This window comes from Cephus cinctus, unplaced genomic scaffold (genome assembly GCF_000341935.2).
Source record: "Cephus cinctus unplaced genomic scaffold, Ccin1 Ccin1_scaffold0132, whole genome shotgun sequence".
NCBI lineage: Eukaryota > Metazoa > Arthropoda > Insecta > Hymenoptera > Cephidae > Cephus > Cephus cinctus.
In genome coordinates, this window is record NW_014332865.1 from 1861215 (window position 1) to 1877967 (window position 16753).

At 33.5% G+C, this 16753-nt stretch overlaps 5 protein-coding genes across 5 annotated transcripts; 3 read left to right on the forward strand and 2 right to left on the reverse strand.

Moving 5' to 3' along the window:
• Positions 1–1805: 1805 nt before the first annotated feature.
• LOC107263112 (RRP12-like protein) lies at positions 1806–7984 on the forward strand. Its single transcript, XM_025080501.1, has 23 exons — positions 1806–2125; positions 2309–2480; positions 2559–2685; positions 2771–2953; positions 3031–3190; positions 3323–3501; positions 3564–3799; positions 3884–4051; positions 4128–4236; positions 4302–4466; positions 4531–4652; positions 4725–4857; positions 4933–5169; positions 5255–5481; positions 5629–5752; positions 5843–6128; positions 6211–6368; positions 6477–6739; positions 6833–7002; positions 7110–7292; positions 7379–7492; positions 7572–7731; positions 7807–7984. The coding sequence occupies exons 1-23, from the start codon at positions 1990–1992 to the stop codon at positions 7901–7903; spliced, it is 3909 nt and encodes a 1302-aa protein (XP_024936269.1). The 5' UTR covers positions 1806–1989; the 3' UTR covers positions 7904–7984.
• Positions 7985–8068: 84 nt separating this feature from the next.
• LOC107263124 (H/ACA ribonucleoprotein complex subunit 2-like protein) lies at positions 8069–9127 on the reverse strand. Its single transcript, XM_015729990.2, has 3 exons — positions 8873–9127; positions 8695–8767; positions 8069–8499 (listed from the first exon to the last, which is right to left on the reverse strand). Exons 1-3 carry the CDS (start codon positions 9033–9035, stop codon positions 8268–8270), a joined length of 468 nt encoding a protein of 155 aa, XP_015585476.1. The 5' UTR covers positions 9036–9127; the 3' UTR covers positions 8069–8267.
• Positions 9128–9259: 132 nt separating this feature from the next.
• Positions 9260–11192, forward strand: LOC107263117 (RING finger protein 37). Its single transcript, XM_015729977.2, has 2 exons — positions 9260–10243; positions 10333–11192. The coding sequence occupies exons 1-2, from the start codon at positions 9624–9626 to the stop codon at positions 11162–11164; spliced, it is 1452 nt and encodes a 483-aa protein (XP_015585463.1). The 5' UTR covers positions 9260–9623; the 3' UTR covers positions 11165–11192.
• Positions 11193–11788: 596 nt separating this feature from the next.
• LOC107263120 (V-type proton ATPase subunit S1) lies at positions 11789–14139 on the forward strand. The gene is made up of 3 exons (XM_015729985.2): positions 11789–12151; positions 12394–12747; positions 12851–14139. Exons 1-3 carry the CDS (start codon positions 11804–11806, stop codon positions 13376–13378), a joined length of 1230 nt encoding a protein of 409 aa, XP_015585471.1. The 5' UTR covers positions 11789–11803; the 3' UTR covers positions 13379–14139.
• Positions 14140–14389: 250 nt separating this feature from the next.
• On the reverse strand, positions 14390–16753 carry LOC107263116 (heparanase). Its single transcript, XM_015729975.2, has 6 exons — positions 16612–16753; positions 16020–16327; positions 15695–15941; positions 15274–15633; positions 14762–15191; positions 14390–14660 (listed from the first exon to the last, which is right to left on the reverse strand). Exons 1-6 carry the CDS (start codon positions 16682–16684, stop codon positions 14498–14500), a joined length of 1581 nt encoding a protein of 526 aa, XP_015585461.1. The 5' UTR covers positions 16685–16753; the 3' UTR covers positions 14390–14497.

Genomic DNA, 16753 nt, shown 5'->3' on the forward strand with positions numbered 1-16753 from the left:
TGGAAAAGGAATAGTTGCGCAATGTAATTTGGCATTCGAAAAGAGCGTGAAAGCGAGAAGGTCGCGCTTAGTCTGTCACCTGGTGGCCATTTAGGTAATTAAAGTTACCCGCCTACACTCGCGTTTTCGCCTACGAATATCGAATGATTATTGTAGTGACATAATATAAATTATTCTATTTTGTTTAACGTACTGACTGCATTTGGGAGATTTATAAAATTTCTTACAGAACTTTACAACTATTTCACAATAAAAGGAATGTATTTATCGTGAAAATAATATTTATCAATAAAAATAAAGATAGCGATTCAAGGATGAAGCGATTAATTTATGCAGACAGGGATTTGCTGCTTGATTTATATAGTGAAGTACAGATTTTCTCTGTGCATCAAGTTAATTCAAGGTATGGAGATCGATTTAAATTGACTGTGAATTATAGTGTACAGCAAAGAACGACCCTGTGTACTTTCCATTATATGCGTTATACGATGGATAATATTAGCATACGAGAATTGCCACGAATCATATCCTCTGTACTGTGGTACAGTAATTGTATTCTGTGAATTTTCCTCGTGCAAAAAAGGTACCTAGCGTACAAATTGACTGTGTATTATTTCTTTTTATATATTTATACGCGGAAGGCTCTGTCCAGTGAAAGTTAATTTTTTCATATAAAATTTTAATCAGTTCCCTGAAAAATCTGTTTCCTTACTCCGTAGTAATGCGGTCGATCTAAACAGCTTCCACGTGATTGCTCAAGTGATGATGCATGCACAAAATGAGGAAGTTGATCAAAATGCTAATTAGTAAAATATTTTATCATATGCAAATACCTGTATTCATTCTGCTTGAAAAATTATGTAGTCTTACTTCGTAGAATTTAACAAGACGCCTGAGCGACTGGATTTTTTATACTGCAGATGAAAAATTCCTCGATTCAATTCTGCGAATTGTCTGAATTTTAAAAGATCAGGACGTACAGCTTATCAGGATTTTTTTCTTGTGCTGTTTATGGAATTGTGATCATGGAATATGTTATAATTGACAACTTGGACACCTTGTGTTGCAATGGACCAGTAATAAATGATACGTTTGAACTATTGAAATACAGAAAGCATAGAAAGTTATTTGTTAGAACGAATTTAAAAAAATATTTTTTACAACGTCTCGCGAATTGTTTCGGTCGTACAAAATCGTACGGAACTAAGTAATCTAGTAAAACTGACAATTGGTAGGTGTACACGTTTCTCAGAAAAACATAACTAGGCGGAGGACATACTTGAAGAAAGTAATATATAAAATTGATATTGTTAGACACGATCAGGGAAATAAGGAGATTGTTATCGCTCCCGGAAGCCTTGTTTGGATGAAATAGATATTTTCAATTATTTATAGGTTTGTTTATTGCAAATTAAATTTTTAATTTATAGACTTTAATCGTGACGTGAAATGATTTGTTACTTGACAAGGTTTCACAGTAAAAATTGTTAAACGTATTAAATGTCGTATGATCTCATGAAACACTACACCACATTATATGCAAATACATTGCGAAAACGAAATGAAATAAAAATAAGATATTTGCGCTAATACAGATGGTCATAAATATGACTTTTATATCCGTACTATACCTGTTGCTTATGACGTTCACAAGAAAATACTGAATAAACACTACAAAAATGTATATCTTAGAGTGGCAGAGTCTTAGCACAGACTAGAACCCAGCAGCAATATCGGTCTCATTCTACCTACAGTCGTTAAGTATTCTCTACGTTATTAACCGGATGTGGTTTTCCAAGACATCTTTTAGAATGAAGTACAATTAGGGGACGAAGAAGACTTTTCTATATTACCTACGAAATTGAATGCTTTGGTTGTAGCACGTGCGCGTTGAAAAGCCTTTAACCTTAATAATATTTTTACTGGTTACTACTGACGAAATAGTTTTAAAGCGTAAAAAAATAGTTCTTAAAGTGCTTTGAAATTAAAATGGGAAAATTTGGACCACGTTTAGCAAGTCGGAAAAAAGCTAAACGCTGGGTAAAAGGACAAAGTTCGAGTTCGAACCCTGAAACCAAGAAACATCGTGAACAGGCTCGAAGTCGATTTTTTCAAGAAAATCTTGGTACGTATATTAATTACGTATTTATCTTTACTTATTCTAATTATTTATATTGATAATTATTATTTATAAAGTATTTATGTCAGGTGAACCTACTATACAGTACCATATGATATATTATTCTTTTCGAAACATGGATAAATATACTTTAAAAATGAGTTTTATTAATAAATTCATTATTAACAGGGTCTACTGGTTTAACTACTAATGTACTAAAGAAACATGATGCTATACAAGGGGTTCAACATGTTGAAAGGATTGAAGTTGATGACGAAGAAAGCACTGTGGCAGGAAGCTTTAATACGTTTGACACATTTGCTAGTGATTGGAGTGATTGTTCGAATGTTTCATTCAGCCGGTAAGAATAATATCCATCAATGTGTTTTATTTAGAAGGTATTATTATTTGAAACAATTATTACGCTGCATGTACACAGGTTCTTAACTCGTTTTCAATCGAGCTCCTTGGTTCACAAGGAAATGCTGGCTGTTTTAGCAGCAATTACAGAAGTTATCAAACAAAATGGTGGTACTGAATCGTCAACAGAATATTATGCTGCTTTGGTAAAAACAATTGTTTTTAATATACAATTATTACCATGTTAGTGATGACAGTAATTATTATTTTATTATTTTTTGATTGCAACAGATGACTGCATTAGAAGCAGCAGAAACTGACGAGTCGGTTGCTGCTATACTATCATTGTTAGCCATGGGTTTGAAGACTGTACCAAAAAATGTTATCAGAGTACAATTCAGTCAAGCCAGTCAAATCCTTCTTCAAATACTTACTAAGTATGCTACCAGTGAAAGTTTCCTGATTCTACGCACGGTATATAATTTTATTTAACTCAACCACCGTGATATTCTATACATCAACATTTTCTTACCATATTTTCGTATTCTCAGTGTATCGGTTGTTTGTCGCTATTGCTGAGGGCCCAAGAAGCAGCTGTATGGTCAAACTCATCAACAATACAAGTGCTAGATGCCGTCTTAGCATTTACAGTTCACGCTAAACCGAAAGTTCGCAAAGCTGCGCAGCATGCAGTTTGCGCAATTCTGAAAGGTAACGAAAAAATAAATATAGCTTTTTTTCTGGCACTTGACTCTTTAGAGCATGAAGCCAAAAAAGGATTAAAAAGAAGAAGAATATGGCTTTTTAATATTCGCCGTATATTTCGTTTTGCATTTTTCTCAGGAAGCGACATAATGAGAACCGATGATCCACCAACATATCATCCTGGCGCTTCTCAAACAGCAAAGCATTGCCTTGCGCAATTAGAAGCTGCAGGTCAACCTGGTGGAATAACAAGTACTCTGCATACGTTAACTTTACTCAAAGATATTTGTCATCAACTTCCTAAGTCCTACGTTAAGGTATACGACATGACCTACGATCTTTAATTACATACTCAACTTATTATTTCAATTGATTATAGTCAGTTTGTGAAGGACTACTAAGAATTATGACATTGAATAATGTCTTGGTGACATCTTGTTGCCTACAAACTTTTCATGGACTTTTTATATCAAGACCCTCGGAGTCAATATTGCCAGCACAATTAAATGCTCAAATTATAAATGCACTTTATGATTATCAACCTGCACCTGGAGATACACAACCAACTTTGGCATGGCTTGCTGTGATGCAGGAAGCTTATTGTAATCTGGTTCTGTAAGTAACTCTACTTTTTAAAAAGTCCTTATACTAACGATGATTACAAACTGTAATGTATTCATATTTTTATCGATATTTTAGGTTATCCTTGCCCCTTTGCGCAGCGAATATCACACGAATATTAGAAAAGTGCACTGAACTTTGGTTGTCAGATAAAAGTGAAGTATTGTCCGGTGCATCACATACTATCAAAACCCTTTTGCAAGTATGCATTACTCCTTTGTGTGCGACACAGGAAGATGCTAATAAGTAAGTCAATATAACTTTACCAATTTAGACATCGATTACCAATTGGTATTGATGAATTGTTTTTTTTTTTTTGAAGATACAAAACCACATTGATTAAAACCATTCAGTTGATACAACAAGGAATGAAATATCAATACAATTCTGCATGGCATCATGTGCTACATCTTTTAGCTGTGATCTTCCAGGTAGGCTTTTACTATAATTTGACTTGATTTATATTTTCTACTATACCAATATTAATTTGAAACAGATCACAGGACATTTTTGTAAAGACGAGCTGCTAGACATTCTCACTGCATTAGCCGAACTCCGGGATTCTTATAAATTTATATATAATGCCGAGGTGGAATATGCTGTTGGTGCTGCAGTTAGAACTATGGGTCCCGAAATTGTTCTACGGACAATCCCTCTGCAGGTATATTTCTTAAATATACTACAGTTACATTATTGAGATTCTAATAAATTATTGTTTTCTATAGACTGGATCAGACATAATAGATTTAAATAGAAGTTGGCTATTGCCTGTGCTTAAAGATTGTATTAGCAATGCTTCACTTTCTTATTTCATACAGTCACTGTTACCATTAGCCACCATGTGCGAGTACGTATAATCGTTTAATTGTAAAAGCTGATATTAATAAATTGGAGAATACCTACGATTTTATAATTCCAGGAGAAAATCAGCAGCACTCAAAGCTAATAACGATGGTATAGGTGCGCACAGTTATGAATTACTTACATCTCAGATTTGGGCCTTGTTACCAAGTTTTTGCAATAATCCAACAGATATTAAGGACAGTTTTAAGGTATTTAAACTTTTATATTTCTTATGCATCTGAATAAACATTCCATATATATTTCTCTCATACTCAACCATACAGAGTATTGCCAGGATTCTTGGAATGGCTATAGCTGAAAGAAAGGCTTTGAGATTATCAGTGATGGCTTCTTTACGAAAATTAGTCGCAAAGGCAACAGAAAATAATAATGCCGAAGATATAGCAGAGCTCGCACGATTTGCTAAAAATTATTTGCCACTTCTCTTCAATCTATATACAACTAAACCCAATGGATCGGACGAAGAAGGTCAACGTTTAGCAGCTCTAGACACTATTAGGGTTTGTAACTATATACTGCAAATACAAACAGCACCATATCAACCAAACTTTTATAGAAACATATAATTTTTATCCATGACTATAGGTTTATTTATCAATCACGAGTAACGATATAGTAGGCGAATTGTTTGATCGCGCTATGGGCAGATTGAATGATCCGCAAATCGATAGTTTCCTCAAAGAAAGTGTCTATGATTTGATAAGAATTTTAACACCGCATACTGAGAAGGAAAGATTAAAGGCACTCTATGAAAAATGTATCCCTGTACTGATGGATACTAAGAATCAGAAAGAGCAAAAGAAATCTTACAGGTTTGTATCTCCAGATTCTCCAGTTTTTGAATATCATATCAATATTTTACATCATATTCATTATAGATCGTAGCCTAGCATTTATTTGCTCAAGAGGGTAAACCAGTCAGGGAAAGTAAAATAAAGATTTTAATAATATTCTTTCAGATTGTTGGAAGAAATTTGCGGTAGTGAGAGTGATGTATGCAAACAGTTCAGGCTAGAAAATCGTAAAGCTATACAAAAAGCATTAGTTAAAGCTCAAAATACAACAGTTACAACTAGTAAAAATGTAAGTATTATTTTTACTAAATAATGCATAGAATTTTAAATGATTCTGATAGGCATAATAGCTTTAATTAATAACCTTTCTGTATTGAAGGCACGTCTTCGATGTTTGAGTCATATCGTGAAAAATCATCCGCAATTAGAGAAGACAAAATTATTGCGAGCTATAGTTCCAGAAGCAGTTATGTGCATAAAGGAACTTAACGACAAGTGTAGAACCTCAGCATATCAATTGCTGAATATTATAGCAGATAAGCTTTTGAGTAATACGGAACACTTTAAGGAATATATTGATATACTTGTTAGTGGTCTTGCTGGAGCTCCCATATTTTGTAGTGCTACTTTATTGGCTCTTGCTTCCATCACGTATAATTATAACGGTAAGGCATTCGATTGACATTATACTGCTGATTATTGTATTAAATTTTAATCAGGCTCTATATATTATTTTCATCATTGTAGGATCATTGGGTGTGAAAACTGTTCATGAAATATTGGAACATGCTTGTGTTCTTCTTTCTGCACCAACCAGAGAAATAGTAATATCAGCTCTTTCTTTCATCAAAGTTTATATCACTGTGATGCCATCGCCTACGGTAGCGCCTACTTTACCAGCAATTGTATGTCATCCTGTTTCTGACTTGCATAGTGATATAATATTTCATTGTTATTGGACAATGTAATTATTCAGAATTTTTATTGGCAATACCAATTTTTTATTATTCCAGATGAAAGCCTCGAGTAAAATGACTGAGGACTGTAAGCGTCACTTTAGACTGAAAATTCGAGATATTTTAGTGAAACTAGTGAGAAAGTATGGAATTGATACAATCACGGCAATGGTACCTGTATCGGATGAAGTGATGCATAAGAGGCTGAAAAATATTCGCAAAATTCAAACAAGAAAACAAAAGGCTAAGGAACAGAAGAAGGCCCAACAGGGAGAGGAAGATAGTGATGAAGAATTCAATGTTAAAAGTAAACCAAAAAGGTAAGTTTATACCTACATACTATTATTTAAAATATAACAACGTGCTAATGTGGAACATAATAATTTGTATTATTATATTTTATGTTATTATAGTATAGAAGAGATTTTGGCGGACAGTGATGAAGAGGAGTTTGATGAAGATATGGAGACTGATCAGCCTGATAAGGGTAAGAAGCGAAAATCACAGAAGAAGACTTGGATTCAGGAAGATGAAGACAATATAGTGAACTTCGTGGACCCTGCGGCTGCTAAGAGCATAACAGGTCAGCAATATGCTAGTTCCACTTAATTTTTTAAATCTAATTTTACGTAAATTAATTTACGACATAACGTAATTAAAAAATATTAACAATTTTTTTTTCGTCTGTAGCTACTCTACCAAAACCTGTTATGCCTGGCCCATCTAAACAGAAGGTCAAAAATCATGGTTTTAAGACAGCTCCTGATGGACGTCTCATTATTAAAGATAATGATAGTGATAGTGACAATAATGACTCTAAGAAAAGTAAAAAGAAACTACCATTCCTTGGTAGTGACTCAGATGATGATTTTGGTAAGTCATATATAACTTTGGCGCAAACGAATTTAGATAGTTTAAATATTTAATCAATACGTTATAAATATATTTGTGTCGCGTAGAAGACGAGGAGACAAAATCTATAATTTCTGCTGCGACAGCTGAACGGAAACGAAGGCATAGCGGAAGTACCGATGCTGCAAGTACGAGTACTCGACCACCATTGAAATATCAAGGTAAACAGTTCAATACAATGTCTAATAAAAATAATTATTGTAGAAATTAATTATATTATACTCTTTGCAATGCTTCCAGCTGGGGGATCAGGAATTCATCGACCAATACAAAATATCAAGAAAGATAATACATTTGGTAGTGAGTATCGTGCCAAGAAAGCAAAGGGAGATATAAAGAAGAAAGGCAAACCAGAACCATATGCTTATGTACCTTTAACTAGAGCAGCTTTAAATAAAAGGTTTACAATTATTTATGTTTCATTGTTTGAAGTTATCTACGATATTATGATTCTATATTCATGATGGTATTACAGGAAGAAAATGAAGAATGCTGGAAGATTTAAGAATATTATCTCTGGAGCAAAGAAAGGCGCACGGGCTGGTATAAAAATTAATGGAAAACACAAGTAGGTTCAATTCTTGTAAATGTTGATTGTAAAATAATTTTAAGCTCTCATTAAATAAATTAATAAAAATTTCTATATGTATATATAACACTTTGAATTCTCTTCATTCCATTTCCTTTGCAAAGTATAATTTTTTTTCAGTATGAATGGTAGTAAAAAGGATAAAGTATTAAGGTAATCAATTTATTTATAAAATAATTCTTGTATTTGTAGAAATGCAGTTTCAGTGTTTGGCTCTTGCCAAAAATACAGCATTAGATAATTTTATCTTTCCATTGTTGAACATAAATGTAGTACTTATTTCTCTTTGCATAATAAAAAATAGTTCACAATGTACACTGCACTGTAGATACTGTTATTTCTTATACCTATAATGGAGTAGCAAGAGTTGCCATTGATGTTTTAATTTGATCATAAATATCTTTATAATCAGGATGCTCTTTAATGAGTACCATTAGACTGCCACGCTTAACTCCCATTGCTGCACCAATATCTTGTCTCGATGGGGTAAAGCAATAAGGAAGCTCTTTATCTTCACATACAATTGGTAAGTGGCACATTATTTCTATTGGAAATACATCTCCAGCAAAAACTACTATTCTGTAAATATGTAAATGGTTTGACTAGATAAAACAGTAAGGTATTTCATAAACAATTAAGGATATACTCCAAAATTTACTGCAAGTACAGTTGTGTTCTACTCAATTCCATGCAGGTAAACAGAGATACAACAATACTTGTATTGGCAGTGAAATATGGAACATGCCCTAAGTTAAAGAAATGTACGAAATTTACCCTCGTTCACCCTTGCGAATATGTTTTTGAACATCTTTTAGACCATTCCTAAGGTAGGTTTTGTGCTTTGATGCTGAAAAAAGTAAATACTTTATAAAAAAAATCAAGCAATATCACGTTATATATTTCTTACCTAACTGTACAATGTAATAGATATATTTAATTTACAAGAATTTACCTTTCTTTATACACTTGTATATCTTTTTGGTTAACTTCTTGGGTGCCATCGGCTTGGCTATGGTATTGACATTTTGTAGTTTTTCTTCATAACTAGACTCTTGAATCCCAGATGCATCTAAAGACTCCTCAGGCTCTGACTTGGAAGATTTTTCTTTCTCCATTTTTATTAATAAATTTTAGTTTTAAACAAAACGAACACTGACACGCACGTGTATGATCGTACTTTGATTCAACCTAAATGCGCTTTCCATGAAGATCGACAAGCAGTGAAATAATTGAAACTAAGGATGCTATTGGTTGTTGGTCAGAAGTAACTTTTCTTCTACCAATAACATGCTAGCTGTCACTATATACAGAAATTGCTATTGCTGCTGAAAGTTTTCTTTTTATTATACGAAAAAATATGGTTATATCAAGAACCTGATCATTCTTTCTCCGTCATGAAAATATCAAGAAACACAATAAGAGTATAAAAGAAAAATTAAAAGTGACATGCAAAAGTATAAATTTAATATTAAAAACAAGTATTGTGAGAAAAATATATAAGGAAGAATAATATTTTATTGTATTACAAAATTTGTTGAAAATTAGTAGATACAGAAAATCATTTGATGTGTTCTTAGATCTTGTGTTAATTTTTAATGGTACATAAGATTGGAATTGAATAGATTGATAGAAAAAAATATTATGTGTAATGATATTCTGATAAATAAATATGTCAGCTGTGGCAATACTAAGTAAGCAACAAAATGCTTTTAAACTTTTGTGATCCATGTCTGAGGACAGAAGTAAGCTGCAGTACAGTCAGTACAGAAGGATATGAAGTAACTAATCTTACAAAAGATAATTCTAAAGGTTTTTTAGCCTACTCTTGCATAAAACCACCTATACATATTGACTTAAAGTTCATATGCAACATACAAATAAGTCATGTTATAATTTGGCCTAGTGTTGGGGCTCAGAAATCATCAGGATTTCAACTATCATCAAAAGCAATTGATGACCAAGCTATACAACATACAGTTCTTGCAGCAGGGTATCTAAATTCAAACGACGTAGGAGTGTTATTCTATAGGAGAGATATAGATGAATCTGTGTCCAATACTCCTTACCATTTCTTACGAAGATATATAAAGATTTCTAACCAACGATCTGTGAACCAAGCCAGCAATCTTCGTATATGTATATTAAAGACAGAAAATTCTGTGCCAGCACTAGGTCGAATAGAAGTCTGGGGACGAGTATCACGTTGTTGTGGAAGAGATGTAATAGCAAGTATTCACTCCATGTGGATAAGAAAACATATTCCACAGGATTCACAATCAAATAAAACAACAGCTATTGATCCTATTTCTACTAGGAAACCTCAGTAAGTTATGTCTATTTATTATTATATGAATAATTACTTAATATATTTATAATGGTTAAGAACATTATCTTATCTTGTGTAATATATAGAAACAGAAGTGAGATATTGGTAAATGTACCTGAAGAATTTTTGGACCCAATAACATGTGAGATTATGATCCAACCAGTAACACTGCCTAGTGGAAAGATTATTGATCAAAATACTTTAGAAAAACATGAAGCAAATGAAGCTTTATGGGGTAGAACATTAACTGATCCATTTACTGGAATGCCCTTCAATGAATTTCGAAGACCAATAGCTGCTTCTGCACTCAAATCAAGAATAGATAAATATCTTTTGGAGAACAGTGACTTGGATGAAATAAAAAAACTACCAAGAGTCTTAGGTTCAAAATTCAAACCAACAGCACCACGTGGTAGACTATTAAAACTACCAGCAACTATTACTAAAAATGATACAACAAAGGATAATGTTGAGATTATGACAAAAACGCAACACAGTCTCTCCACAATTCAGAGTAGTTGTCATAAGAGGAAAGCTCATCACCATACATTACCAGTTGTTGCAGTGTGTTCTAAGCAAGCAGCAGGTCCATCAAAAATCATGAAAAGGGCCAAAGTTATAACATCAAAAAATAATGAATGTATTAAAACAATAAAAAAGGAACCTACAATTATAAAAATTGATAGCAAATTGGAAGAGAATATTCAGGACGTGTTATCGAGTCTGAAACGTTTTAGTTCGCCACAACATTCAATTTGTGAATTTGAAAGTTGTAGCTGTTGCTCGAATAGTATTCTATATAGATTGCCATGCAAGCATATAGTCTGCAGGAAGGTGTTAACATCTATCACCAGCTTACAATGTAAATGTTGTGGTACGCCGTATAAAACATGCGATCCAAAGAGGATCTACCAATAAAATAAAATGTATGCATTTTGTACAGAAATCAAGTTATTTATTCACTGATCCCCAAATAATTTATTGAGCATTTATATAGATAAATAACGTTATATGAAATTAGATGAATTGTAAAAATATGGTGAGAACGTCATCAAGATAGATAAAACACTGTCAAATATAATTTTAATTAGCCAAGTAAATTCTAATTTACAATAGTACTTCTACATTTTCATAAGATAATGTCAGCTGCCATGGACGTCGTCTAGGTGCTTTATAATATTCTCCGATTCTCACAGAAATCGGAGATGTATAAATGGTTAGATGTAAGTTTAGAAGTGTGAAAATGAAATGTTAAATCTTTATTTCTGGTTGACTTGGAGAAACGACAGATTATAATAAGTACTTGTTTCCGCGCCCAAAATTTATCTCAATCGGTAGTAGTAGATTTCGTTGTACAAAAGTTCAATGAATCATTTAAGTTACTTATATTCGATATTAATACATCTCAAATTCAAAGAACAAATTCATATCTTCTTGATAATTTATAGAAGTAGCATAAAAATCTCCAAAGTTTAATTGAATGTTAAATTCACAGTAAAAGAAAGTAACGGAATTTAGTTTGAACAGCGGATAAGAATCATCACGTGCCAGTGTCATATGACAGTAAACTGGTCAGGCGCCCAGAGTGCCTTCTGCTCGAGCCGAACTAATCACTCTGAACGGTGCATCGTGACAGAAATCATGTTGGGGTCTCGTTTTATTGTGGCCCTTGGGCTTCTGATTTCATTGCAAATTGTAACAACACTTGCTGGCGACACAGTACCTGTACTTTTGTGGGGAGGTGAAGCCACTAGCTCACCGTTATCTGCCGCGAATCCGCTCCTCAAGACATCTCCGGTTGAATTCGAAGGAATCTTGGCTGAGAAGGTGGGCGGATCCCAACCACCCGTACTTCTCTTTGTCAGGGATAATCTCTGTGTCGAGGATTTGAGCCATCACAAGAACGTATGTATTAAAAATTTTAGATTCGCTATATATAGTTATGTCATTACCGGAGAGAGAGAACTTTTGACCTAAAAAGTATTTAGGTTCATCGCTGAGAAAGTTTTCCTGGCGTCCTTTTTCCAATCTTATTTTTTATCTAAACGTTAAAATTATTTGATAATGATTATATGGCCAGTTGATACTTGGATATTTGCTACTAACGAATTATAGATGATTATATATATTATCCACTTCTTTTTTAGGCCTTCTTGGACTTGAATAATGGTGGTTCCCTGACATACTTGCCTGCAGTTGATAGACCTCTATCTGTGTTTGAGAATATACCAGCTTATAATCAAACTAGTGATGATACTCCTGAATTTATTTCTGATGGACAACTTGTAACTGTCTCAATTACCAACCTGGATACTATTCCTGAAATTTACAAGACAGTGCAAGAATCTAGTCCTAACTTGCTCATAGGCCTAACAGGCCGCTCTTGCAGTTACAGCCGTTCCGAACGTACTAGAAGAGAAGTGATGGCCCAAAATGATACTTATTTCTTGGTCACATCAGATCGAGTCCTTTTATATTCATCTGTTGCACCTCAACTCAAGGTAAGAATATGTGTTAGATTTGTTTCCTTTGCAATTGTATACATATGCTGTTAGAATAAAATCAGTTGAATGCAAATATATTTAATTAACAATATGAATTTAGGTTTCAGGAGTTGAAACGTATGTCAGTCTTCCAACTCCAACGAGTGTCTCAAATGATGGAAATAGTACCACAAATTCTGTGCAATTAAATATGGTCTTTGATATTACCATCGGTAACATCACAGAAGTTACACTTCGCTTCCTGTTCACAGTTGAAACAGCAGGCTACTACACGCTGAAAACAGTCGAGTACGAACCTACAGGCATGAGCGCTACTCTCCTTTATTCCAATACGGAAATTGTTTTCCCTTTTAACTTTTCATACCACTGCTCACAAAAAACTGAATTCAACAGTACCTCAGTACGTTTAAACATAACTAATATTCAAGTGCAAGTTGATGCGACATCATTTAATGATGCGTATGATTGTGTCGGTTTTACAACAATTCCCATTTGGATGGGACTATTTGTTACTGCCATCATGGCTATGATCTTGATCTGGGGACTAACAATGGTGATGGATATTCGTACAATGGACCGGTTTGACGATCCTAAGGGTAAGACCATTACCATTTCTGCGTCAGAGTAAAGGTCGGTACTATAGTAAATATACCATTTTATGTAAATATACACTCAAATATTTAAGTGCTGTATACTTTGAAGCTACAAAATATGAAAAGTAAAAAGACGTGTTCTGTTGATATTAGTAACGTTCTGCACTCTATTGCATACACCTTTCGAAGGATACTGTATAAGACCGATGCAACATCTATATAGTATTCATAACTTTGTTATTCGATACATCAATATAAATCAGCAACATAGTATAATGCAAGTCAGGTGGTGGTTTTCAGCGTCTATATAATTATTTTATTTTCATTGATACTTGATATAGCTGAAACATCTTTGCTTCATTCCATTCTCGTGTATGATACCACTATTTTCTATATTCATATCGTTAATATGAGTTACATACGTGATCTTGATCATAGTTTTATCATGTTTTTTCATAACTATAATATAATCTATTACGTGATGAACTAGTTGGCATACAAGTTCTTATTGGTAGAATGCATCGATACACATGTGGAAAGCGTATAGGAACCAGTCATAATACAAGATGAAGCGCGAGTGTCAGATTGCACGAACCAAGAATCATAGAAATTTCATTCTTTCATTTTATTTACATCATTATTACTTGAGTAGGTTTAACACATTGTTGTCTAAACAACTTTAGTATACAGTCTTTGAAAAATGTGGAAACTGTGCATTCGTTGTCAAATATTGTACCGATTGCGAGTACATGTCGTGGATGCAATGTATTACAATATACTCCTTGTATAAAGTATAGTTTTAAAGGTGTATAATAAATTAATAAATGAAAACTTAATTGCAGGGCCGAATCAAAGTACGATGTATTGCAAATAATCTTTTATTTACTCGGTTTAAAACTCGTCAAGTAACCGATATAATTGTTATTGCTAATATATCGAGAAGTAATGTATTTTAAATTACTCAAATAAGAAGGTTGCTTTACGTTTATAGTATTACAATTGCATATGCTCCCTAGTATACTTGATACGGCCTTGCCACAAATTAGTGTAAATGCCGTTCTTTTTATCAAAATACACACAGACCTTTATTACGGTATACGAAATAAGTGTATGCAATAAATTATATGTTGCGCTTCATTAATATAACTCGTTGACTAACGCGAGCATGCTGGAAAATCTACGCCATGGAGCACTAAGAAATTCATCGAGTACGGTGCAAGAGGAATATTCTGATTTGCATTAAATATTATCGGTCTGAAGGGTGGTAAGTCTCCATTAGATTGCAGCATCAATATTTCTTCATTAAGTTGTATTTTCCTATGCAAATATTAATGTATATAATTTCCTGAACTAAGAATCACACCTGTGATATATTAAGTCAAGTTGGACAATCGTGATTATATTAAAATTTTACATACCTGGATGTTAGTTGTTCAGAGGTCAAAGCATACAAGAATATTTTGACATTTCGATCGAGGCCTTGAAACCAAATATTGGTTTGAACCTTGTTTAAATTTATTCCATATACAGTAATTGCTGGAACTCTGTTGAGCAAGGCTTTCTGAGGAGTGCAATGTACGTATAGTCTTAACAGTTCTGGGTCCGGTGATACTATCTCCAAAACTATCTCAGAGACGAAATGTTGGAACATCACGGTAACCCACCAATCAGGATTCGGATCGAGATCCGGTCCTACCATAGAATAATTTCCACCAAATAATGATTGTCTTGTTACGCTATACACACCAGATTTAGCGCTATATCCTAGCTTATCCAGCCAAAGGAAACCGGCCACAAATCTGTCTGATAACCCTGGTGCACCACCACCATATGCTGTGCTGGTTTCCGCTGTGAATATTATAATAAATTTACAAGCCTTCTGTATAAAGTATTATAAGTCAGATTGAATGTTAGATTACAAAATTCATACATAGCCACATGTTAATTTTTTGTCCTGATGCATTAATCGCTTGTCTCATTGATTTGATTTGTCCTGGCAGATAATTAAATGTGGCAGGGTTTATGAAATCTTCGACTTTTGCTTCACGACCATTTAAATAGTATTGGTGCCAAGTAACATGATCCACACTGTTATTGTTGTTTTCCAAAAAAATTCTAGCGTAATCCTCTCCTTTGTGGTTTTCATCACCAACATGATTTACTTCCGGCCCTATGAGAATGCTGCTTGCATATCCTAACGAATCTAACAATCCTCGTAATACAATGTAATCCATTGCCAACTGTTGTGGTAAGATTTGTACATCGAATACGTGGTGGAAGGAATTAGGTTCTGCAATTTAAAATTATTTTTAATTAGCGAGTTGAAAATAATGGTAAAGTTTTTTACTCACCATTTCCTAATTGCCAATCCATTGACATTTCATGACCTTTAGCAAAGAGGATAATTTCTTTAGCATTAGTATAATTCCATGAACCATCAGGATTTCTAATCAAAGCGTTCAAATCAAAGATCATTCTTAATCCAGTATTATTTGCAAATTCGTAAACCGACATAAAATCTTTATTAGTGATCGTAAAATTACTAATGTCATTTCCATCTACGGGACTCGTTGGTTTCACAGAATGCATCGGTAAGATCTATTAAAATTATACACAGTATTAGGATCAATCAATTACTTTCGCTTTGATATGGTTAACGATTATTCACAAAGCGACCTTGTTAAAGAAGAGACAATCAGCAGAGGTTCCTCCAACCCTGACATAAGCAGGACTTAAGTGTCGAGCAAGATTAATAAATCGGTCATCTTTTATAGGCATTTTATTCATATTTCGAAGCAAAGAAGTATCCAATCCAAAGGATACAAATTTGTGGGAAGTTCTGCGCAATGGAGTCTTACTTGATCTCAAGATTATAATACGCGTATTAGGCAATTGCTCTTGGCTCAAATTCCACAAAGACATGAGCAAAAGAACAATACACAATCCAACCACAGTTGAATTAAGAACGGACCGCAACTTCCCATCTATAAAATTTATATAAGAAATAGAACTAATTTAGAGAACACAATAAAAAAGGTTTAATTTATCTGGAATTTAGCGCTTTTTTTAAACTATACTCTGTAGATGTCACTATCAACAGTATATCATATAATTTCCATGTGCATATAATCGGGCCATGAAAAATATCTAATCAATGAATGTATTATACGTATAATTTTATTATCTAATCCATTACTTATCATGTGATATTTATAGAAATCGAGAAAAATGGTGAACATAAGAATTTTCATGTATGCGTTGTACGTACTGTGGTAGGAATGAGTGTCACTCAGATTTTGGTATTGGTTTTTTTCTCCGTTATGTAGCACAAAGTAACTCATATTTTTTCTTTCTTGCAATACTTTTATAATGGCAGACTCGTCCCAGTTAATTCGCTATAGCCTCCGTGC

Coding starts and splice junctions, on each gene's coding strand:
- LOC107263116 (XM_015729975.2), bottom strand. CDS start 16,684: ATGAGTTACTTTGTGCTACATAACGGAGAAAAAAACCAATACCAAAAT. Junction 15,942..16,019: donor ATTGTCTCTTCTTTAACAAG/GTCGCTTTGTGA, acceptor TAATTTTAATAG/ATCTTACCGATGCATTCTGT. Junction 15,634..15,694: donor GGATTGGCAATTAGGAAATG/GTGAGTAAAAAA, acceptor TTTAAATTGCAG/AACCTAATTCCTTCCACCAC.
- LOC107263120 (XM_015729985.2), top strand. CDS start 11,804: ATGACAGTAAACTGGTCAGGCGCCCAGAGTGCCTTCTGCTCGAGCCGA. Junction 12,152..12,393: donor ATTTGAGCCATCACAAGAAC/GTATGTATTAAA, acceptor CTTCTTTTTTAG/GCCTTCTTGGACTTGAATAA. Junction 12,748..12,850: donor CTGTTGCACCTCAACTCAAG/GTAAGAATATGT, acceptor ATATGAATTTAG/GTTTCAGGAGTTGAAACGTA.
- LOC107263117 (XM_015729977.2), top strand. CDS start 9,624: ATGCTTTTAAACTTTTGTGATCCATGTCTGAGGACAGAAGTAAGCTGC. Junction 10,244..10,332: donor ATTTCTACTAGGAAACCTCA/GTAAGTTATGTC, acceptor TGTAATATATAG/AAACAGAAGTGAGATATTGG.
- LOC107263124 (XM_015729990.2), bottom strand. CDS start 9,035: ATGGAGAAAGAAAAATCTTCCAAGTCAGAGCCTGAGGAGTCTTTAGAT. Junction 8,768..8,872: donor ATACAAGTGTATAAAGAAAG/GTAAATTCTTGT, acceptor TACTTTTTTCAG/CATCAAAGCACAAAACCTAC. Junction 8,500..8,694: donor ATTCGCAAGGGTGAACGAGG/GTAAATTTCGTA, acceptor ACATATTTACAG/AATAGTAGTTTTTGCTGGAG.
- LOC107263112 (XM_025080501.1), top strand. CDS start 1,990: ATGGGAAAATTTGGACCACGTTTAGCAAGTCGGAAAAAAGCTAAACGC. Junction 2,126..2,308: donor ATTTTTTCAAGAAAATCTTG/GTACGTATATTA, acceptor CATTATTAACAG/GGTCTACTGGTTTAACTACT. Junction 5,753..5,842: donor CAGTTACAACTAGTAAAAAT/GTAAGTATTATT, acceptor TCTGTATTGAAG/GCACGTCTTCGATGTTTGAG.